This window comes from Salarias fasciatus, chromosome 8 (genome assembly GCF_902148845.1).
Source record: "Salarias fasciatus chromosome 8, fSalaFa1.1, whole genome shotgun sequence".
Taxonomy (NCBI): Eukaryota; Metazoa; Chordata; class Actinopteri; order Blenniiformes; family Blenniidae; genus Salarias; species Salarias fasciatus.
Genome location: NC_043752.1, coordinates 19,915,710 through 19,938,010, shown reverse-complemented (window position 1 = coordinate 19,938,010; position 22,301 = coordinate 19,915,710). Strand labels below are relative to the sequence as shown.

General features: G+C 56.7%; 2 protein-coding genes across 3 annotated transcripts; both read left to right on the top strand.

The window, feature by feature from the left end:
* Nucleotides 1–1,082: 1,082 nt before the first annotated feature.
* Nucleotides 1,083–15,463, top strand: LOC115393422 (transmembrane protein 94-like). The gene is made up of 32 exons (XM_030098406.1): nucleotides 1,083–1,196; nucleotides 2,215–2,401; nucleotides 5,488–5,607; nucleotides 6,830–6,957; nucleotides 7,049–7,185; nucleotides 7,317–7,522; nucleotides 7,639–7,790; nucleotides 7,881–7,983; nucleotides 8,073–8,159; nucleotides 8,245–8,361; nucleotides 8,453–8,509; nucleotides 8,601–8,705; nucleotides 8,805–8,978; nucleotides 9,064–9,285; nucleotides 9,411–9,723; nucleotides 9,813–9,986; nucleotides 10,066–10,168; nucleotides 10,248–10,456; nucleotides 10,537–10,718; nucleotides 10,807–10,939; nucleotides 11,009–11,124; nucleotides 11,205–11,304; nucleotides 11,393–11,501; nucleotides 11,618–11,834; nucleotides 11,915–11,992; nucleotides 12,086–12,171; nucleotides 12,255–12,336; nucleotides 12,452–12,615; nucleotides 12,715–12,809; nucleotides 12,944–13,037; nucleotides 13,119–13,289; nucleotides 13,365–15,463. Exons 2-32 carry the CDS (start codon nucleotides 2,378–2,380, stop codon nucleotides 13,435–13,437), a joined length of 4,131 nt encoding a protein of 1,376 aa, XP_029954266.1. The 5' UTR covers nucleotides 1,083–1,196; nucleotides 2,215–2,377; the 3' UTR covers nucleotides 13,438–15,463.
* A 1,317-nt stretch (nucleotides 15,464–16,780) lies between these two features.
* Nucleotides 16,781–22,123, top strand: LOC115393200 (tudor and KH domain-containing protein-like). Of its 2 annotated transcripts, XM_030098061.1 has the most exons (15): nucleotides 16,823–16,858; nucleotides 17,728–17,874; nucleotides 18,626–18,783; nucleotides 18,858–18,949; nucleotides 19,023–19,224; nucleotides 19,307–19,446; nucleotides 19,539–19,866; nucleotides 20,036–20,202; nucleotides 20,286–20,461; nucleotides 20,645–20,709; nucleotides 20,793–20,944; nucleotides 21,025–21,135; nucleotides 21,229–21,283; nucleotides 21,546–21,615; nucleotides 21,683–22,123. In XM_030098061.1, exons 2-14 carry the CDS (start codon nucleotides 17,810–17,812, stop codon nucleotides 21,599–21,601), a joined length of 1,767 nt encoding a protein of 588 aa, XP_029953921.1. In that variant the 5' UTR covers nucleotides 16,823–16,858; nucleotides 17,728–17,809; the 3' UTR covers nucleotides 21,602–21,615; nucleotides 21,683–22,123. The 2 variants fall into 2 exon arrangements, with proteins under 2 accessions (XP_029953922.1, XP_029953921.1); XM_030098062.1 differs by lacking the exon at nucleotides 17,728–17,874 and having other exon boundaries at nucleotides 16,781–16,858.
* Nucleotides 22,124–22,301: the final 178 nt, after the last annotated feature.

Here is a 22,301-nt window from a genome sequence, read left to right as displayed (position 1 = left end):
GGCAACAGGACCTTACACTGCAGGACAGCACTCCCTCGCATGGCAGACCCATCCAAGATGGCGGATGGGCATATCACTCCACATTGAGCCCTGGTGGTCAGAGTCACTGCACAGCGAGGGTTGTAATGTTGTTGTAGTTCCCACATGTGTCCACAAGAGGGCCTGAAAACCTGCAGGAGGTTTTCTGGGGAGGTGTACATTCTGAGAGAGTTTTTTCTGTGTGTTGGCCCAGTGCCAGACTGGAGAACTGTCCTGGTGGACCCATGGGATAGCTCCAGTACCCCGCCACCCTGAGAAGAACAAGCAGGTTAGAAAATGGAAGCGTGCTTTGCTAGTTCTATGAGCTGAGAATTCTATCTGCTAGTGCTATTTTAAAACAGTTGCTTTCAAAGGAAGAAATGCATATTTAAAGCAGCAGTCTCAGAGCTCTTGCATTTTGTAGTCATTCTGTGGAATTTTTGATGGAAGTATGAGTCTCATGAGGACACCAAAGGCACAGTATTTTGCAATAAAGTAACAATACACTGAGAGCAATAGAAATACAGTGCAATGAAATAAATATAGAGATTATAAAATAAAAACAACAGAAAATCAGCTAAGAAAAGGTGAATAAAAAAAGAGATTTAAAAAGATAATTAAAAGGTCTTGAGTTTCTACAAGGTTATATGGGGTTAAATAAACTGAAATTAATCCGTTTCTTTGTTGAAATTGAAAATTAATTGGTTTTTAGGTTTAGAAAATATTTCTTTGTTGAAGCCCACAACACAAGGTATAATAGCAGGAAACCGTGGTTTTTTTTAATGTGTGAAAATTTGGGGAGTTGTGATTATTGTAGTTATGTAAAGACCTGCTTGGTATAAATAAATGAACAGGGGCGCGTCGGGGACCCATCCAAGATGGCGGCCACGCAGATTCGTCCGCTCGAATCTTGACGTATTTACGTCTCTGGTTTGACGTCTTCGGACGCAACAACATCCTCATACAAACAACCCCGTAGGACCGCCCACTTTCAGATGAGCCAATCACAGCGCGGCTCCGGCTGCGCCCGTCCAATCACGGCAGTGCCTGGCTCCGCGCAGAAGGCTCCATAACATGGCTGCTGCTGGTGTACGCTGAGAGCTCGCGCTGAGACTTGCTTTTTTGGAGAGGACAGCGTTTCCGAGGGGACGCGGGCCTCGCCCGGGACTGGGCCACAGGTGAGTCTCTGCGGGGCGGCAACGGGGAAACAGGACGGCGCGGCGGAGCGAGTGTAGCTCCGGTTTTCTGCGCCGAGGCCGCGGCTGTGTTAGCATCTGTGGCTGACATGAAGGGACGGCGGGACAGGCTCGGTCTCATTCAGAGACATGTCCAGGAAGCCTCTCTCTCTGTCCTGAACCCGCCCGGTCTCCTGAAGCTCTGCTCCTCCAGACCTCCGCAGTGGCTGTTCGGAGGGAATTCCTGTCATGTTCCAGTGTTTGTTCTGTGTGAACAGGTTCTCCTGGACAGGTGAGCCAGTCTAAACAGGTTCACCTGGACAGGTGAACCAGTCTGAAGGTGAACCAGTCTAAATGAAGTCCATGTGTCTAAATATAAGAAACACTGGAAGGTGCAGCAGCAGGATTAGAGGGATGTGTTTGGATCTGGGGGCTGGACCGGGTCCAAGGTGAGCTGTTCCTGTAAACCCCAACACGCTCACCTGCTGTAACAGGTGACCTCTCTTCTCTCACACCAATGAAATAAAATGAATAAAGAGGCTTTTTTCTTCCCATTAATATCTGAAGCAGTCCCCCTACTGAAATCCAGATTATAGAGCATCTTCCTCCCACCAATTGCGGAAGACAGCTGACATTCATGAAGGTGTAGCTTCTTTAACACAGAGAACCAGAGAGTTCTGTCAGGGTTCCATGTTTGTCTCCATGGAGTACATGGCAGAACAGGCCATGTCTGTAGAGTGTTTTCCCCTGCAGTCAGACAGAGACAGTCCTCAGTCCTCCGTCCTCCTCTCTGGACTGGCTCCGCCTCCTTTCTCCTGTGTTGCTCACAGCTTTGGCAATAGGGATGCTGACAGTGGAGAACAGCTTGCCTGTCCACAGTGAGCAGATCAGTGGATTCCTGATCCTCAGCCCACAGACACACAGAACACTCAGAACCTACAGAACCCACAGTGGAGGTGACTTTAAGAAATGTCTCTGTAATGCGGTTCATACTGATCTCCTCCTTGTGCTTCACCCACAGACCTGAATGTTCTGAGGACCTGCGGGACGGTCTGGTTTTACCGCTGCAGGCGGAGGACCGAGGCTGCATCCGCCCAGTGGCACCCGCCTGCAGCTCGTTCGGGCCGACGGGCGTCCGGCCGGCTCGGGCCGTCGGCGGAGCATGTTGAGTGTTTGTGGTTGCCATGGAGACGCAGGATAAGAAGTGGGTGAGTTTGATTTGCTGGTCGCTGGAGAAGTGCCCCGGGGGCGGGCGTGTGGGTGGGGTGGGGTTGTTTACTGAACACCCGATGCCCCTGAGTCGTTCCTCCACCCCGAGGGACGGCTCGGTTCACCGTCCCTGGCTTTTTCAAAGGGGTGTAGTTATTATGCTTCAAGGAGACGTTCATGTAGAAACAGCAAAACACCAGGTCCTCAAACATGAGGTGGCTCTGGAGGTCAAAGGGGCAGCTCTTTAGGTCAGGGCGATGGCGGCTCTGGAGGTCAGGGGGACGCTGTGGTATCGGACGTGAAAAAGTGGTGCTAATGTTTAAACAACCATCTTCAAATAACAATGAGCAAAATGTGAGAAAAACACCCAACACTGAAAACCCAGTCAGTGGAGATATTATCAGAGGTTTACAGATGAATGTATTAGCATGACCTGTTTAGTCCTGTAATACCACGGTAGTCCACCAGATGGTGTGTTGAGTCAGGCAGGACAGTTAAACTCTCTTTATTTCAGCTGAGCTGCATCGATACATGAAACCAGGGCTTAGTGCGTGGGATTACTGGATCTGGACTGAACTGATCAAAGACTGACGGAGAACTGGTTCTTCGTCCAGAGTGAGTGACTCCAGGCTGACAGAGGAGGGCTGGACGTTACACCTGGACCTCCAGGAGGCTCTCCCCTGTCGTCCTGGAGCACCTCTGCTCCCGATTCGCTAATCATTAACCGGCAGCCGCTCGGTGAGGAACGTGGAGCCTCCCTCCTCCAGAACACTGAGCGTGCTGCTGACTCAGGGTTAGAGTTCACTCTCAGTCCTCTTCCTTCAGGACATGGTGAGTCTGCGCTCCTTTAACGCTTCAGATCCAGGTAGTCCTGGTTCGTCTCGCCAATAAATAGATCGATAGACTTCTATCTCCTCAGTAAATCATCTTTATTATTCTGTTTCTGTGGTGTGTTGTTCAAACTGTAGCTGTAGTCTGCTGCTCCGCTTCAGTCCATGTGGAAATTCATGTTTTGCACTGGTTTATTAAACTGAAACATTCCCGTTTCATCCTCACAGCTGTTAAAAGCTAACGTTAGCTTAGCTACTCTCCAGCCTGATGCTCTGCTCCATCGGTATTGTAGCTGAAACAAGATGCGGGAGTTGTTTTTGAAACCTAGCAAACACTTCCTGTGGCTGAAAGACGGATAAGATGGTGAAAGTTGAGGAAAAATGTGGACCAAATGTTCCTCTGTCACAAAAAGGAAACGTTGGTGGTGAAACTTGATTTAATGCAGAATGAAGAGTCCGTTCTGTCATTTCCTACGACACACTTTAGCTACTGCAGCCAGAGATTTCAGATTCCAGGTCGTCAGTTGGTGAAAGCGGCTTGTTCTCCTGTGAGGTGAGCCTGAATCTGGGAGAGCAGCAGCAGAACGCTGTGTGGAACCAGATTAACACCGTTACACATTAAGCTACGTTAGCAGGAGCCGGTCTTTACTCGCCACTCTGAAACAGACGGAGCAGCTCCACCTTATAGTTTCACTCCTCCAGCTGGGTCCAGGAAGCAAATCCAGAACAGCTCTGGTGTTTTCTCCCTTTGTGGATCTGGTGGGAACCGTCTCTTCGTTGTGTTCTTTGCTGTGGACGAAGGTTAAGAAACGCCTGAAGGCGGCTGCACTCCGTGGTCTGACTGGGCTGAAGAGGTCAGAGGTCATGATAATTATCTCTTGCACGGTGACAGAGTCAGTGATGGAGGGTTAGAGGACGTCAGTCTGACCGCCGCTACCAGCTAACGCTGCTAACAACCAGTGGAAAAACAGCCGGAAACCACACTGTCATCAGACTCGAGCTGTAAGCTACAGTTAGTCTCATAGAGGCAGGAGGCGTCGTTCTGCAGGAAAACATTTTTCACCACACAGAAATACTCAGAGTAGAATAGTAGAATGATTTTTTTTTCACAATGAAATCACAATTTTATCACCATTCTTTTTTTTTTTTTTTTTACATTGGTTTTTGAGATCAATCTGTAGGTTTCAGAACAGTGGAGCCAAACCCTTTCCTGATGTGAAGCCTCCTCAAACAAGATCATTTAGGGTGAAGAACCTTTCTGAACATTGTAGTTTAAATAGTTTATAGTAGAAATGGAATCAGGAGCATGAGAAGTCAAATAAAAACTCCAAAACAAACTAACAGCGGCTCCGCTCTGCTAGCTTCACGTGTTTCCTGAAGGCCGCGGCGTGTTGCGGTACGCCGTGCAGAGAGACGACCCGCCGCTCCAGGTTTATTAAATCTGATGCCTGGAGCTGAGGTTCTCCTCGTACGCCGACGACAGTGTGGTCAATGGTTGGAGATGTGGACTGGTTGGTTACTAACTCCAGCACCGCCCCTTCAGCGCATCAGCCTCTCACCCTCGGCCACGGCTTCCTGGAACGACTGCGTCTTAACGGAGGAAGTGAGCAGAAGCCGTGGGACCGGGAACGCAGCCTTTCCCAGACTCAGGGTCACCAAGTGTGTGTTCACATAAAAACAACAAGACAGAGATGAATATGGCGGCCTCCACACTGATCCAGGGCTGAGCGTTCGGGCTCGCCGTCCCACGCACCCGGCTATAAATATCCCCCACTTCCCAGAGAAACCAGCAGAAGCCTTCAGACGCAAAACATGAGGACCGGAGTGTGACGGCGGGTTTGGTTCTGCCGGAGTGTGACGGCGGGTTTGGTTCTGCCGGAGTGTGACGGCGGGTTCGGTTCTGCCGGAGTGTGACGGCGGGTTCGGTTCTGCCGGAGTGTGACGACGGGTTTGGTTCTGCCGGAGTGTGACGGCGGGGTCGGTTCTGCCGGAGTGTGACGGCGGGTTCGGTTCTGCCAGAGTGTGACGACGGGTTTGGTTCTGCCGGAGTGTGACGGCGGGTTCGGTTCTGCCGGAGTGTGACGGCGGGTTCGGTTCTGCCGGAGTGTGACGGCGGGTTTGGTTCTGCCGGAGTGTGACGGCGGGTTTGGTTCTGCCGGAGTGTGGCGGCGGGTTTGGTTCTGCTGGAGTGTGACGGCGGGTTCGGTTCTGCCGGAGTGTGACGGCGGGTTTGGTTTGGTTGTGTGTTGCTGCAGAAGGAGGACGTGGTTCCGCTGGGGCTCTCCACTGGCCAGGCTCTGGTCAAGCTCCGGGACCAGCTGAGCAGCCTGCTGGACCAGCACCAGAGGAAGGCCCGCAGACGGGCCTCAGTGCCGGTAAAGAGCTGAAAGCAAGCGCACACACACACACACACACACACACACACTCGAACACAAAAACAAGCACACACACAGGATGCAGACAGGCCTCAGTGACGCCACACATACAAAAACAAAGCATGCACGTCAAACCTATGCATGCAGATGGGCCTCAGTGATGGCACACACACACACACACACACACACACACACTGGCAGAAACAATAACATTAGAGCAGACTTCCATAGAGAGTTCCAGGGTTTTCATTTATCGTCAGTACACAGAGAAGATTCAGAATTCTGTCTCATGAATGACATTCAGATTGTGTTTGAATATAAAAACGTCTGTATTGATCCAACATGCAGACGTGGGTCGTCCACACATCAGTGTTTAAATCTCCACGCCTGCATGCTCCCACTCTGTCCCTGCAGCTCCTGCTGTCTCGCCCGGTCTCTGTCTCTCACTAGTCCTCTGTCTCTCTCTGTCTCTCGCCCGGTCTCTGTCTCTCGCCCGGCCTCTGTCTCTCGCCCGGCCTCTGTCTCTCGCCCGGCCTCTGTCTCTCGCCCGGCCTCTGTCTCTCGCCTGGCCTCTGTCTCTCGCCCGGTCCCTGTCTCTCGCCCGGTTTCTGTCTCTCGCCCGGCCTCTGTCCGGTCTCTGTCTCTCGCCCGGCCTCTGTCCGGTCTCTGTCTCTCGCCCGGTCTCTGTCTCTCGCCCGGTCTCTGTCTCTCGCCCGGTCTCTGTCTCTCGCCCGGCCTCTGTCTCTCGCCCGGCCTCTGTCTCTCACCCGGCCTCTGTCTCTCGCCCGGCCTCTGTCTCTCTCTGTCTCTCGCCCGGCCTCTGTCTCTCGCCCGGCCTCTGTCTCTCGCCCGGCCTCTGTCTCTCGCCCGGCCTCTGTCTCTCACCCGGTCTCTGTCTCTCACCCGGCCTCTGTCTCTCTCTGTCTCTCGCCCGGCCTCTGTCTCTCGCCCGGCCTCTGTCTCTCACCCGGTCTCTGTCTCTCACCCGGCCTCTGTCTCTCTCTGTCTCTCGCCCGGCCTCTGTCTCTCGCCCGGCCTCTGTCTCTCGCCCGGCCTCTGTCTCTCGCCCGGCCTCTGTCTCTCGCCCGGTCCCTGTCTCTCGCCCGGCCTCTGTCTCTCTGTCTCTCGCTCGGTCCCTGTCTCTCTCTGTCTCTCGCCCGGTCCCTGTCTCTCTCTGTCTCTCGCCCGGTCTCTGTCTCTCACCCGGCCTGTGTCTCTGCAGGAGCAGCTGGTCAACAGCTTCCTGTACCATGGGAACCGTCACTCCTGCCTGCACTGGCCCGGGGCGGCCCTCACCCTGCTGGTCATCCTGGGACTGGTCTGTTGCCACGGCAGCCAGCCGAAGGGCAGGTGGGTGGCGTCCTCCGCTCCGTCCGGGGGAACCCTCCGACTGGTCTCGGACGGCGTGGAAAGTGACTCGTGTCGCCTCTCGCCTCCTCAGCTCCGGCATCGAGCTGATCAACGCCGCGGCGCTGCTGCTGCTCTTCCTGCTCAACCTGCTGCTGGTCGGCCGCCAGGAGAAGCTGAAGCGGAGCGAGATGGTGCGGCGGCTGAAAGGCATCATCTCCCAGCTGAGCGGTGAGTCTCCGCCCCGCTCCGCCCGGCGTGGGAGAACCGGCCCGACTCGCTCCGCCTCCGGAGCCGCGAACAGCCTGACCCAGATACACAGTTCTAACTCGTCCTCACCGTCTCGTCCGTCCTCCTCCCAGACTACCTGTCGGGCTGTGTGGGGGACGTCCGCTGGCCCGCGTCCTCCTACCCCGACCTCTACACGCCCCCGTCCCCGTCCTGGTCCCTCCACTGGACCTACAGGGACTCCCAGCTGGTCAACCTGCCCGTCAGCCTGCTGGTGGAGGGAGACGTCATCGCCCTGAGGCCGGGCCAGGAGGCCTTCGTGTCCCTGCGGGGGATCAAGGTCCGCGCACACACACACACACACACACACACACACACACACACACACACACACACACACACACACACACACCCTCCCTGCTAAGACGGTGAATAACCTGGCCCCTCCCCCATCAGGACGACGAGCACATCGTGTTGGAGCCGGGTGACCTGTTCCCGCCCTTCTCCCCTCCCCCGTCCCCACGAGCCAATGAGAAGAGAGGACCGCAGAGCCCCCAGCAGCACCGGCTCTTCAGGGTGGTCCGGACCCCCGTCCTGGACATGGTCAGGTAGGGGACCGGGCCCCGCGGGGCCCCCCGGTCACGGCGGAGGGGGAAGCGGGTGGATGAGTGACGCTCTGCTCCGTCCGCCGCCCGCAGGAACAGCCTGGACTCGGCTCTGTCTCGGCCAATCACGGTCCTGAGCAACGAGAGGTTCACCGTGCAGTCGGTCATCACCAAGGTGGTCTGTCCCGTGGTGCTGGTGAGCCGCTCCTCCACCTCCCTCGACTCTATGTGTGTGTGTGTGTGTGTGTTCCCCCTCTTACTGATGTGTGTGTGTTCGTCTTTCAGGTGGCCTTCCTGCTCGTAAACACGGTCCGGTTCTTCTGCGACGCTCCCAACCTCACCCCCGTCTGCTACAACTTCTTCCAGCTGCAGGTCAGAATTCGCTCGTGGCCCGGGACGGTACGGGTCAGAGGTCAGGGGTCAGCAGTGGTCAGTACTGGTCGGTGTGTGTGTTCAGGTGATGGGGGTCCTGCCCGTCCTGCCGCTGCTCTTCCCGGTCATGTGGGTTCTGGTCAATGCCTTCGGAGAGGCCCGGGTCCTGGCTGAGTTGAGCCGGGCGTCACCAGCTGGCCTGGTGTGACACACACACACACACACACACACACACACACACACACACACACACACACCCTCTGAGTGTTAACCAGCCTCTTCTCTCCTCCCAGCTTGCTAAGTTCTCTGAAGACACTCTCAGCAGCTACACTGAGGTGGTTTCCTCCCAGGTAAACCTCCACCCCACCCCCGACCTCTGACCTCTTGCCATCTGTGTGTTGATCTGACAGTGTGTGTGTGTGTGTGTGTGTGTGTGAGCAGGAGATGCTGCGCTGTGTGTGGAGACACCTGCTGGGCATCCTGAGAGGAGACTCCCAGACGCTGTGCTACACCTCCAGCCTGCTGCACACGCTGGGATCGGTCACCGTGAGTCCCGGCTCCGCTCAGACCCCGAACCGGCACCGAGGGCCCAGTCCCAACAAAGCCCCTGAACTCTCAGGTGTGTGTGTGTGTGTGTGTGTCCAGGTCCTGTGCTGTGTGGACAAGCAGGGCATCCTGTCCTGGCCCAACCCCAGTCCAGAGACCGTGCTGTTCTTCAGCGGGAGGGTGGAACCGCCTCACAACAGCCAGGACGACCTGAGAGACGACCTGTCCGTCAACTCCTACTGCCGAATGGAGCCCGAGGACGAGCGGGAGGAGGTGAGGCCACCGAAAACCTGACCTGGTCCATTCAGAACCAGAGGACGCACGTCGTGGATTAAATGAGATGAAACTGGTTCCACAGGCCCAGGAAGGCGAGGCCCTGCTGTGCCTGCCCTCGGAGACCAGCATCCAGCCGGGGGAGGGGCCCGAGCCCAGCGAGACGTCCCACGACACGGCCCGGTCGTCCGACACGCTGCAGCCGCGGCGCGCCGGCCAGACGCCGCACACCCGGACCAAACACCACTCCGGTTCCAACGTGAGCTTCAGCCACGACACCGAGGGCGGCGAGGACGACCAGCTGCAGGTAGAGAAACTACCCTGAAACTACCCTGAAATTACCCTGAAACTACCCTGAAACTACCCCGAAACTACCCCGAAACTACCCTGGCACTCGCCTGGCACTACCCTGACTGTGCTGCTGCCGGACAGGACCTGGCCCTGGGCTGCCCGGACTCCGAGGCGGACGACTTCGTGTGCGACTACCACCTGGAGATGCTGAGCCTGTCTCAGGACCAGCAGAACCCGGCCAGCATCCAGTTCGACGACCTGTCCTGGCAGTGCCACCTGCCCTCCCTCAAGCCGCTGGGCCTCAACATCATGCTCAACCTGTGCAACGCCAGCGTCACCCAGCAGCTGTGCCGCTTCTCCGACCACCTGTCCAACCTGGCGCTGCAGGAGAGCCACGGCACCGTGCTGCCCGTCTACGTCCCCTGGGGGCTCTGCGAGCTCTCCAGGCTCATCGGTGAGTCCCTGGAGCTGCTGCGGCTCTGGGAGGGGGACGGGACGAGAACCACTGTCCTGAAACGGTCTCTGTGGGTCCCGGTGTCTCAGGGTTCACCCCCGGCGCCAGGGAGCTGTTCAAACAGGAGAACCACCTGGCCCTGTACCAGCTGCCGTCCGGAGAGAAGACCAAGGAGTTCTCGTCCCGCCGCCTTCACTACTTCACCAAGCGCCAGCCACCCATCTCCCACCTCATCTCCCTGTTTGTCAGGGACTCGTCCTCCAGTGAGTCCTGCTTCTGTAGCAGAGGACAGACGGTTTCGGTCCGGTCCTGATGCTGACGGACGTTCTCACGCTGTTCTAGATAACGTCCAGATGCTGTCGCACGGTTCTGCAGACCTCATCCTGGAGGCCTGCACGGACTTCTGGGACGGGACGGACATCTACCCTCTGTCGGGATCCGACAGGTACGACTCCGCCGGGGAGTCTCCGTCCGGAGACGAGGGTCCGCCGTGTCTCCATGAGGCGTCTGGTTCTCCGTTGCAGGAAGAAGGTTCTGGACTTCTACCAGCGTGCCTGCCTGTCGGGCTACTGCTCCGCCTTCGCCTACAAGCCGATGCAGGTGTCCCTGTCCAGCCAGCTGGACGGGAAGTGCGTGGAGCTGGCCCCGGGCCCCTGCCTGTTCTCCGGGGTGGAGCTGCCCTCCACCACCCCCATCAAGCACGGCTCCTGCAGGAACAGCTGGAGCTCCGACGGTCAGTACGAGTCGCTCCTCCCGTGGCGTTCTGGCGTTGAATCCCCCGCTCTGAGGCGTTTTCCCCCCCGCCGTCTGCAGAGGGCATCGGCGAGGGCGCGGAGCGGGACGACTGCGTCCACGCCCTGAGCGGGCAGATCTTCATGGGCATGGTGTCGTCCCAGTTCCAGGCGCGGCTGGACACGGTGCGCCTCATCGACGCCCTGGTCACCGCCTGCATCCGCTTCGTCTACTTCTCCATGGAGGACGAGCTCCGCAGCAAGGTGAGCGTCCGTCCCGCCCGCCGCCTCGGCGTGGAGAGCCGGGCCGAGACGCCTGACGCCGGGGGGGCGGGGGGGGTTTGATGTGCAGGTGTTTGCGGAGAAGATGGGTCTGGAGACGGGCTGGAACTGCCACATCTCTCTGACTCCGAACGGGGACAGTCCCTGCGACGGCGCCCCGTCCAGCCCCAGTCAGGGTTCCCTGCACGAAGACATCCACCCAGGTAGGGTCCGGTCTGCGCGGCGCCGTGAGGAACCGGTACCGGTAACCAGCGCTCTGCTGTGTGGCGCAGACTCCCGGGACGAGGCGGAGGGCCCGCTGCTGCCGGAGGAGGAGGCGCACTCCGACCTGGTCAGCTTCCAGCCCACCGACAGCGACGTGCCCAGCTTCCTGGAGGACTGCAACCGGGTGAGCCCCCCCCCCCCCCTTTAAACAGACCCCCCGACACCACCTGCCACCGGGTGGAGCCTGACTGTGTTTGCTCCCAGGCCAAGTTGCCTCGAGGGATCCACCAGGTGCGTCCCCACCTGAAGAACATCGACAACGTGCCTCTGCTGGTGCCGCTCTTCACCGACTGCACCCCCGACAGTCAGTCCGCCCGCCGCCGGCCACCCGGCCACCCGGCCCCCCAGCCGGTCTGATCCCGCTCAACTCAACGCTGGTCTCTCTGTTGCAGCCATGTGTGAGATGATCAAGATCATGCAGGAGAACCGAGAGGTCACCTGCTGCCTGGGGAGCTCCGCCAACTTCCGGAACAGCGGCCTGTTCCTGCAGAGCGACCTCAGGTGAACCCGCCCTACATGAATGAGTAGAACTGGACGACCGTTCGTCTTCTCGGGTTCCAGACTGGAAACTTCAAGTCTTCCTTCAGGACTTCCTGTGTTTTCTCTTGGCTCCTCAGCATCGCTCTGGACCCTCTGTACCCGTCCCAGTGCTCCTGGGAAACGTTCGGCTACGCCGGAGGAGGCGGGGGAGGCGGCGGCGGAGGGGGAGGGGGGTTCGGCGGGGAGGGGGAGGGGCTGTCGCCTCTCAGGCTGTCGGGGCAGCTCAACAGTCTGGGCTGCTCCGTCACCTTCCACCAGGGGGAGAGCGTCAGCATGGTGAAGCTCATCGAGCAGGTGGGACACACACACCCGTGTCTCTCACACACGCACCCATCAGGTTGGATAATTAGTGTGTGTGTGTGTTTGTGTTTCAGGCACGACACACAATCTACGGTATCCGCAAGTGCTTCCTGTTCCTGCTGCAGTGTCAGCTCAGTCTGGTCATCATCCAGGTGGGAGGAGCTCCACCTGCTCAGCCTGCAGCAGGAAGTGTGTGTGTGAGTGACACAGTGTGTGTGTGTGTGTGTGTGTGTGTGTGTCTGCAGTTCCTGGCCTGTCTGGCTCAGCTTCCTCCACCCATGAACACCACTGACATCCTGTGGGTGTCGTGCTTCAGCTGCCCCCTGCTCAGGTGAGCCGCCCCGCCCTCGGGGTCGGGCCGGGGCCGCCGGTCCCGAGCGCCGCCCTGGCCTGACCGTGCACTTCCTGTTTCAGCGTGTCTCTCCTGGGGAAGCCTCCGGACAGTTCGGTCATGAACGTCGCCACGGGGAAGAACCTGGACGCCATCCCGAGGAAGGTAAGGTCAGGGGGCGGAGCCTGGAGCGCAACGTCACGGTTAAATGAAGCCTTCTGTGAACAGGGGTGTGTTCTGATCTGTGTGTGTGTGTTTGTGTGTGTGTCTGTGTGTGTAGACCCAGAACTACTTCCTGGGCTGCTTCCTGCTGAAGTTCGGCCTGACCATGTGTGCCTACCTGCTGGCGTTTGGCTTCACGCTCCAGGCCGTCTGCCCCTCAGGCTCCGCCCTCCCCTTCCCCGACAACTCCTCCGTCTCCTGCGGCTGCCTCTTCACCGCCAGGTGAGGCGGAGGTGGAGGCGCAGCAGGAGGCGCCGCTCCACCCGCCCTCGTTGTGACGTGTGTATGCGTGTGCGTGTGCGTGTGTGTGTGCTCCTGCAGCTCCTCGGATCAGGCCCTCCACTGGTTCTCGGAGCTCTCCAACGGCCTGCTGCTCACCCAGAAGGTCATGTCGTGCTTCCTGGTCCTCCACACAGGTGCAGCCTCCTCCTCCTCCTCCTCCTCCTCCTCCTCCTCTTCGTCCTCCTCCCCCTCCTCCTCCTCCTCCTCCTCCTCCTCCTCCTCCTCCTCCCTCTCTGTTAACCCGCTCTCCTCCTCCGGCTCCCCCCAGTGGTCATCTCGCTGAGCTACGTTCACCGCTCGCAGCCCCTGTGGAGGAAGAGTCCGTTCAGCAACACGTGGTGGTGCCTCACCGTCCCCGTGGTGTGAGTGTCTTCACGGAGCGCCGCCGCCGCCGGCCCGTCCGGACCCGGACTAACCCGCCTGTGGACCTACTCTCTCCTCAGACTGGTCAGCCAGGTGGTTCAGGCCACCGTGGACTATCAGCTGTGGCACGACGAGCGCAGCCTGCTGACCTTCGACCTGCGCCGCATCCCGCTGGAGGCCTGGCTGCTGGCGTCGCTGTCCCCGCTGCTGGTGGTGGTGGTGAACGAGGCGGTGAAGCTGCACGAGATACGGTACGGGGTCCGCCGGGGGTCGGACCAGGTCCCGAAGCCCGGGAACCGGTCTGAGCTGTGATGTCTCCTCCGCAGGGTGCGAGTTCGATACCAGAAGAGGCAGAAGCTGCAGTTTGAGACCAAGCTGGGCATGAACTCTCCGTTCTGAGGCGAGGGGTCTCCGGTCCTGGTCCTGAGGAACTGGTCAGGACAGGTGGTGCAGAGACTTGAAGGTCGCCCTTCAGATCTGAGTCCACCTCAGGTCCAGGTGAAAGACCTCCTTTCCAGACCAGAAGGATCCGTTTCCACTGAGAAGAGCTATTTATTGCCTGGTTTTAGTTTTCGAGGCATGAAGAATGTTTGAAGGTTTTCTGTTCTCCGTCACTCTGAGAGTCCTGCATGCTCGCTCCTCCTCCTCGGGGCGGGGGTCCCAACGTCATCCAGACCCCCTGCAGTGTGGGAAACCCCAAAAAACACGTTAACGTCACGTCCCAGTCCAGGTCCTGGAGGTGCTCCGGTCCAGGTCCTGGTCCTGCAGGTTTTACCTGGTGAGGCTCTCCTGGTCAGTGATGGCCTGGTGGTCCAGCAGGACACGTGAACCCTGCAGAACCGGGTCAGAGCCTGCAGCTTTAGGACCATGAACCCTGAAGGTGCAGTCGTCACCCAGGAATTTTACCACATTTTAGAACTCCAAAAAACAGATTTTATTCAGATTTTTTTATTAGATTAGTTTTCCGACACGTCAGATTTTCTGTTTTTATTCCACATCATCGTTTCCTGTAACGGTCCGGTCGCTGCTTACCACTGAATCAGATGAATTCTCTAAATTCCCACGAGCTGCGGTGACGAAACGGAATACGTTCTTCCTGTGACCTGTGACCTCTGTAGGACCAAAACACGCTGGAACTCTGAACCAGAGTCTTCGGAAGCTGCTGCTCCACTCGGCGTTATTCCACTCCTCCCCACTAGATGGTGTCTTGAGTCCTTTTAGACCTTTATTTTAAATTTCTTCTCAGATCTTAAAGTTAGCACGCTGTTTGCTAATTCAGAGTGGGTCCAGCATCTCCTCTGGGCGGTATGTCGCACCTGAGTGGGAGTCGGATCTGTTCTTTATGTCCGAAGGGTTAGGGTGTGTTTCTAGTTCCAGGCAGGATGTTTTGATTCTAAAGAGGTCCTCCAGAGGAAGATACTCGTGGCCTCACGGTCGGCTCTGCGTTCACTGCTCATGTGCTGATTGGCAGTAAAAAAGGCGACGCCACTGTGGAAAAACAGAAAATATCGAACTCTTGGGGTTCCACACAGGGTCAGATGTAGCCTCTACCTCTCGGAGAGCCATGTGACTGGAGCTCCATCCTGAGCCGAGCCTCCGTCAGACCTGCTGGAACAAACACTGGGAGGCCCGAACGCCACGAGGCTGTCCGCCATCGTACGTTTCTGAAAACCGCCGACGGGTCCGACATTCCTGAATCTCTAAACTGCTACTACCAGTGGGAAAACATTTAGCTGTTGAAACTTAGCATTAGATCAGAGACTACACTGACAGAGAGCCATATGTGGCTGGAATGATTCCATTTTTAAAGGTGATCCCAATAAAACGGTTCAGTTTGCTTTCGCTAAAAAGGATCTTTCTCTTAAAATTAGCTCATATCTTTGCTCACGTGATGCATTTTTCTGCTTCGGTAAACAAAGAATCTTTTTGGATTAAAGTCCGTCTGTTCATCCATCCAGCCCAAAACTGATTTGACGGTTTCTAAATATCACCCGTTATAAATGCTGTGGCCACTAGAGGGCGGGCTCTGCTCCACTGGCGGGCCGTTGTTCTCTGGTTTTCAGAAAGATACGATGGCGACATGTTGGTGTGAGCTGCTCTTTTCCTACGCACACGTCTTTAAAGCTCCGCCCACAGGCTGGCTAAGGCTGGTTTTCGATGACTCGGTTCTGTCAAATCTCACACACTGTACCTTTAAACGCCGTGAAGCCGTACTGATCACCAAAGGGCCTGCGATGGTTTCCGTCTGTCCTTCATGCCGTTCCTTAGCTTTGATTTCTGCCATGACAAACATGGACGATGCTGCATGAGAACAATCCAGTGAATGTTCACGTTCTGTACAGTTCCACGGTGCTCGCACTCGGACGCAGTCAGCATGGATCCCGCGTGTTAGCGAGCTAACGCTAGCAGCTGGAGGCGGGTGGGGGATGGGTGGGGGGGTGAACTCTGCTTCAGGCGGTCTCGGGACACATAAATGTATATTTTGTATTTTTGAAGTCTTTATGTTGGAGACTTGGAGCCGATTTGTTTGTGTATTGGGTCATGTTAATAAAACTGCTCTTTTATTTATAACTTCTCTGTGTTTGTGAACAGATCGCACGTCTTCTGAACATTCCTGTTGCCCATTACATCTCAAACCCGTTATTTGTATTACTTGTTTTTTTTAAGAGCTGTAGATGTTACAACCGAGCCAAAAAGGATGAAAGCTTCTAGGAAAACCACAGTAGCTGCATTGTTTCCATACAGTCCTGGTCCACAGCAGGTTTTAACCTGTTCACGGCTTCATGTGCACGTGAACCCTGGACCCTCCACGTTTAATTCCAGCGGCTCTAATCTGAGCTGGGCAGGCCTGAAACGAACCCTCACCGTTTTAACACACTGCAGAAAATCACTTTAGGACCAAACCGTTCTGGATCCCAGCCTCACTTCATTTCAGATCTCCTCTCAAACCTTTAGAGAAGTTCATATAACGAAGGTTTTTCCAGTTTCTCACAGCTGAGCTGTTGATGTGAGGACTGAATAGAGCATCAGGTTTCTACTCTGTTAGTGTTTTAGTGTTTCTACTGAACAGCAGGTGGCCAAAGGCTTCTGGCCATACAGCAAACTTAAGATGAAGAAAACAAGTTCATTTAAGGTCGCAGAATTCACAGATTTCTATATTTCTTTGATTTCATTCATGAAATCTGCCACTCGCTGTCCTGTTATGAAGATCTTCAAATATTGATGTAAGCTGGAGCTGCTGTGAAGGCCGAATGTCCCAATGAGGGATTAATAAGATCTGATCGAATCAATGCATTGCTCGAGGTCAATGAATTAAAGTGAAATCATAGGAAAAAGTAGTCTTCCAGTTGAGCCTTCAAAATAAAATATCCTACCAGTTGAACGGCGTGTTTTGAATCAGAGCTGGTGAGTAAAGGAGTGTGCTGGAATTTTAAATCCTTTTTTTGTTTGATAGTTTTTATGGTTTTTAACCTGGCTGTCAATAGTCGTTTTTGGTTTTAAATTTTTGGAGTTATTTTGTTGAGCTCTTTTCTAGTGTTTATTCCCTTAAACCTTTTTTGTTTTTGCTAATGGTTTTTCTTTTACCTCGTTTGTGTGGGTTTTTTTTTATTTTATTTTAGTGTCCTCTTTGTATTTTCTGCGCGTTTCTCCTTTAAGTCTTTGCCGGTCTGTCTTTCTTGTATCTGTACCTGTAACCCTGGTGCGTTTTATTGTGAAGCTCCGCTCCTCTTCCGGTTTGGGACTTCCTGCTGCGGACTTGACGGCTGCTGCGGTCCGGGTCGGAGGGACGGAGCTCGGCGGACAGGACGTGTCTCTCCCGGTACGTCTCCCTCCCGCCTTGGTGTCTCGGTCCTTGTCTCTGAGCGCAGGGTCCGGGTCCGGACCCGGGTCCGGTCCCGGTTCCGTGCGTCCCGGGACGGCGTCGTGTAGCTAACCGGCGCGGAGCAGCTAGCGGCGCTAGCCGGGAGGAGAAAGTGACAGTCGGTCACGAAGCGAGCGAACCGACGGTCAGAGAGGAATGACAGCAGAGGTGAACTCCGCGGTGTTATCAGCGTCCAGAAACCGTTTAAATGCTTCAATTCCGAGACGGAAATATCCCGGTATGTGTCCCCGGGACGACCGGAGCGCGGCCGCATCCCAAACCCTTTACCTGACACCCTCCCCTCCGGAGGAAGCATCCAAAACACTCCTTCATCCGGAAGAAGGATGTAAAACACTCCTTCATCTGGAGGAAAACACTCCTTCATCCGGAGGAAAACACTCCTTCATCCGGAGGAAGGATGTAAAACACTCCTTCATCTGGAGGAAAACACTCCTTCATCCGGAGGAAAACACTCCTTCATCCGGAAGAAGGATGTAAAACACTCCTTCATCTGGAGGAAAACACTCCTTCATCTGGAGGAAAACACTCCTTCATCCGGAGGAAAACACTCCTTCATCCGGAGGAAGGATGTAAAACACTCCTTCATCTGGAGGAAGGATGTAAAACACTCCTTCATCTGGAGGAAAACACTCCTTCGTCCGGAGGAAGGATCCAGAACTCTCCTCCAGTGAATTGTCTCGTCCTGAAGACCTGACTGTTGGTTTTCTTCTCACCATGTTGTTTCCAGCGTAGACGTTCTTCTCTGTGGACCTCAGACTGACCCCCCCCCCCCCCCCTCCCCCCCCATCTCTCTCCTCCATCACTAGTCCTGGTCTTGGATGTAAAGAGAATTTAGAAACAGTCAGAGCAGGTGGGACGGGAGACGTGTCTTGTCCCCATTCCTCTGAGATGGACGTTGGAGTGTCCAAGTCCCACGTCTTTGTCAACTACAGCCCCAGAGCGCTGCTGTCCCAGTGAGACACACATCTGCATGGTGCTGCTGTCCGTCTTCCTCGTTCTTGTCCTCATCCTAGCTGTCCTCCTCCTCCTCCTCCTCCCTGTCCTCCCTAGTAGGGCTGCATGACGTCTGAACCAGCATCACTTTAAAGAAACTCTTCGGTTCATTGTTTTGAGTTGGGATTTCTTCTTCCTGGACCAGATGTTAACCAGACTTTCACCAGATGTTAGCTTGACCTTCACCTGACCTTAACCACATGTTAACCAGGTGTGTGTTGTTCTCCTGGTGTGTTGCCACATGATTTGATGAGGTGTTGGAGTTGTGCAGCCCTACAGGGAAGCGCCGTGTGTGTGTGTGTGTGTGTGTGTGTGTGTGTGTGTGTGTGTGCCCTGAACTGGGAGCTGCTCTGCTTAGTTCTCCATGACAACACGTCTCCTGCAGTGGTTCTCAATGTGTGGCCCTGGGCCCGTCCGGGTCCGTCATTACTGTGTTTGACTGCTCATCTGGTTTTGGTTCCACAGAATAGTCTGATGCTAATGCTAATGCTAATGCCTCATTCGGGTTACGACCCCCCCCCCCACGTTTGACACCCCCAGCTCCATGTTTGCTGCAGAACGGTGTCCAACATACGGCTGGAGGGCCGCCGTGGGTCGGTTCGCGGGATGTGGCTGGCTGATGCTTTGACTCTGTGTGCTGCATGAGCCGGCGGAGGTTCTGCCGCGACCTCCTGACCCCTGACCCCCGGCTGAACGAGGCGGTGTGTGCAGGTGGAGCCTCCCGGCCGGCGTTCGGCGACTCATGGACGCAGTGAAGGAGGGACGGAGCGGCCTGGGCCCGGCCAGGGCCCTGGCCGTGGCCGCGGGGCTGTCGCTGGGCGCCACGGTGGGCTACATGCTGTACCGGCACGTCAGCGGAACCAGCACCGGTCAGTCTGCATGTGTGTGTGCGTGCACGTGCGTGTGTGCGTCTCCCTCTCTGATGCCTCCCCGCCTCTCCCAGAGCCGGACCCGGACCCCACCGTGTCCACCGTGACCCTGCCGCTGGAGGCGTACCGGAGCCTGTCCAGACAGCAGGGCCAGTTCGTGGACCTGGTGAGTCCCACTCCGGCTCCTCGTCCGGGGTGTTTGCCACGCTGCGGCAGCGTCTGGACCACGTGTGTTTCAGGTGGCCCACAAGTCCGGGGCCCAGGTGAAGGTGGTGTCCTCCTGCGAGGACGCCGGGGACCAGGCGGACCTGTCCGTCCAGCTGCAGGGCACCACGGAGCAGGTCCTGCTGGCCCGCTGCGTCCTGGAGAACCTGGTCGCCGACTGTGAGCCCGTCTCCGAGGTGCTGGAGGTCCCTCAGACCTGCCTGGGCCGGATCATAGGTACGCCCGCCACGTTTAGAAGTGTGTGTGTGTGCTGATGGGGGGATTCATCAGTGTGTGTGTGTGTGTGTGTGTGAGACAGGGCGTGGTGGAGAGAGCTTGAAGACGATCACCAGGACTACAGGGACCAAGGTGTGGTGCTCCAGAAAGAGGTCCGGCGGCCCCGGGGCCATGGAGAGGGTGACCATCTCAGGGAGCAGGCGGGAGGTGCAGCAGGCCAAGGTGAGGGGGGAGGGGCTCCGGACCCCCGACCCCGGCGACCTCCGTGACCTCTGTGACCAGACCGGGACACTGACGGCCTCCTGTCCCCGCAGGAGCTGATCCTGGAGAAGGTCTCTGAGCACCAGACGGTGAGGACCATGATCTCCAAGTCCTCGGCTCAGCGCCACAGACGGGGACAGACGGTCTCCACCCCGCCCGAAGCTCCGCCCCTCTGCCTGAACAACAACGGGCCCGTCTGCAAGGAGAAGAACGGGGCCCTCTACCCCCCCGGGACCAACGGGGGGCCAGGGGGGGTCCTGAAGGAGACGGGGGAGCTGAGCCTCTGCTGCTCCGACAGCAGGGGGGAGGAGGAGGAAGAGGAGGAGGAAGAGGAGGAGAGCCCCTCCACAGAGTCGCTGCTGGAAACCTCCAAGTTTGAAAGTGAGCGCTGTTCACTCCAGAACCCGGACCGGGACCAGATGGAGCTGCTGCAGACTAAAGAGCATCTTCCTCCTCTCTGTGTGTGTGTGTGTGTGTGTGTGTGTGTGTGTGTGTGTGTGTGTGTGTGTGTGTGTGTGTGTGTGTGTGTGTGTGTGTGTGTGTGTGTCAGTCCCCAGCCCTGACCTGAGCTTCCAGCCCGACGAGCACCTGGAGGTCTACGTGTCTGCGGCGGAGAACCCGAGCCACTTCTGGATCCAGATCCTGGGGGTCCGCTCGCTGCAGCTGGACAAGCTGACTGAGGAAATGACCCGGTTCTACGGCAGCGCCAGCCCCACCGTAAGGCCCCGCGCCTCCCGGAGCGTTCCCGGCCCGGCCCGGTCTGAACAGCGCCCCCTGCTGTGTGGCTCTGGTCCCTGCAGGACCAGGCCGTGGAGTCCCTGCTGGTCGGGGACATCGTGGCGGCGCCGTACCAGGACCACGGCACCTGGAACAGGGCCCGGGTCCTGGGCGTGCTGGACTCCGGCCTGGTGGACCTCTACTACGTGGACTTCGGGGACAATGGGGAGCTGCCCAGAGACGGCCTCCGGCGCATGAGGTGAAAGGTCAACAGGCCCCGACAGAGCAGGGTCAGAAAAGAGACTTCAGCGTGTCAGATTCTGTTTCCAGCTAGAACCTGAAGGCAGGGCGGCTTTCTTTAATGGAGGGTCTCAGATAAAGACTCCCTGTGTGTGTTTGATCTGGATCTTTCCGTTCTGGTCTGTGCTGGACTTGGTTTTAGGAGCGACTTCCTCAGCTTGCCCTTCCAGGCCATCGAGTGCAGTTTGGCCGACGTGAGGCCCAAAGGTAAAGTCAGGACTGTCTCCGGGCCCCGGAGCAGCTGGCCGGTCCCTCACTGGGCCTGTCCCCGCTCTCTGGTCCTGTCCCAGGAGACACCTGGACCGAGGACGCCCTGGACCTCTTCGACCAGCTGACCCACTGCGCCCAGTGGAGACCCCTGCAGGCCAAACTGTGCAGCTACTCCCACTCCGAGGCCTCGTCCTGGCCCAGCGTCAGGCTCTACGACGACAGCCAGGGCAAGGTGGGGCCTGCTGGACCTGCTGGACCTGCTGGACCTGGTCCTGCTGTCCCTGGTCCCGCTCACTCCTCCTGTCCTTCCAGATGCTGGACATCGGCGAGGAGCTGATTCTCCGGGACCACGCCGTCCGCTTCCAGGAGACTCTGGACGGGAAGACGGAGGGCGAGAACCTGGGCTGCCTGCAGAGGATGCTGGTGGGTTCTGCTGGGTTCTGCTGGTTCTGCTGGGTTCTACTGATATGCTGCTCCCTGTTCAGTAAAGACCAGACTGTCTCCCTGTTCCTGCAGGAGGACGTGATCGGAGCATCGTCTGAGCTCAGTCTGTCCTGCATCAGTCTGTCAGGTGAGGACGCCTCCTGCCTACACCCTCTGCCTACACCCTCTGCCTACACCCTCTGCCTACCCCCTCTGCCTACCCCCTCTGACTACCCCCTCTGACTACCCCCTCTGACTACCCCCTCTGACTACACCCTCTGACTACACGCTCTGCCTACACGCTCTGCCTACACGCTCTGCCTACACCCTCTGCCTACACCCTCTGCCTACACCCTCTGCCAGCAGGGGGCAGTGAGCAGGCCTGTCTCAGTGTGTTTTTTGTCTTGCAGAAGCTGCGTCCATCTCGGGAAGCGTTGACGACGTGATCGAGGACGAGCTGCTCTGAGACCAAACCTGAAGGTAGACCAGTCTAAGACGGGACACACTCTCACGTCTCAGCATGTCTGACTCTGTCCTCTGTCCTCAGGATCACCCAGCAGGAGACACTCCGCCCTCTGGTGGTGAACCCTGACCCCCCTGACCTCCCTGACCTGCTCCTCAGCCTCTTCCTGTGCCGTCCTGCTGCCTCTTTAGTTCAGTTTGAAGACAAACCGCGGAGTCCTCTGTCCTCCTCAGGATGGCCCAGTGGGAGACAAGCTGTCCCCCATGTCCTCCTGATGGTGACCCCTGACCTCCCTGACCCGCCCGTCTCTTTGGTTCAGTTTGAAGACATGCAGAGGAACAGGGAGCACTGTGTCTGCTGCGTTTGTTTTCTCATCTTACATATTTTCACAGTTTAGACAGAGAGTGTTCTGGAATGTGGAGCTTAGTTTTGTTCAGAAGGAATACACTTTATTTTGAAAGGAATAATAGAATATATAAACATGCACACATATATAAAATAAAGGATTTATTTTATTTGACAAGTCGTGTTTGTCAGTTTTGTCTTGTCATACCGCTTCCTACCACCAGGTGGAGCTAAATACAACAACCTGATGCAGGGGAGACCAGTGAGAATATCCTGATGAGAAGAATCTGACAGTTTTAATCCTCTGCAGATGATAAACATCCTTTAACAGAGCTGCTCCATCCAGAGATAGTCCAGA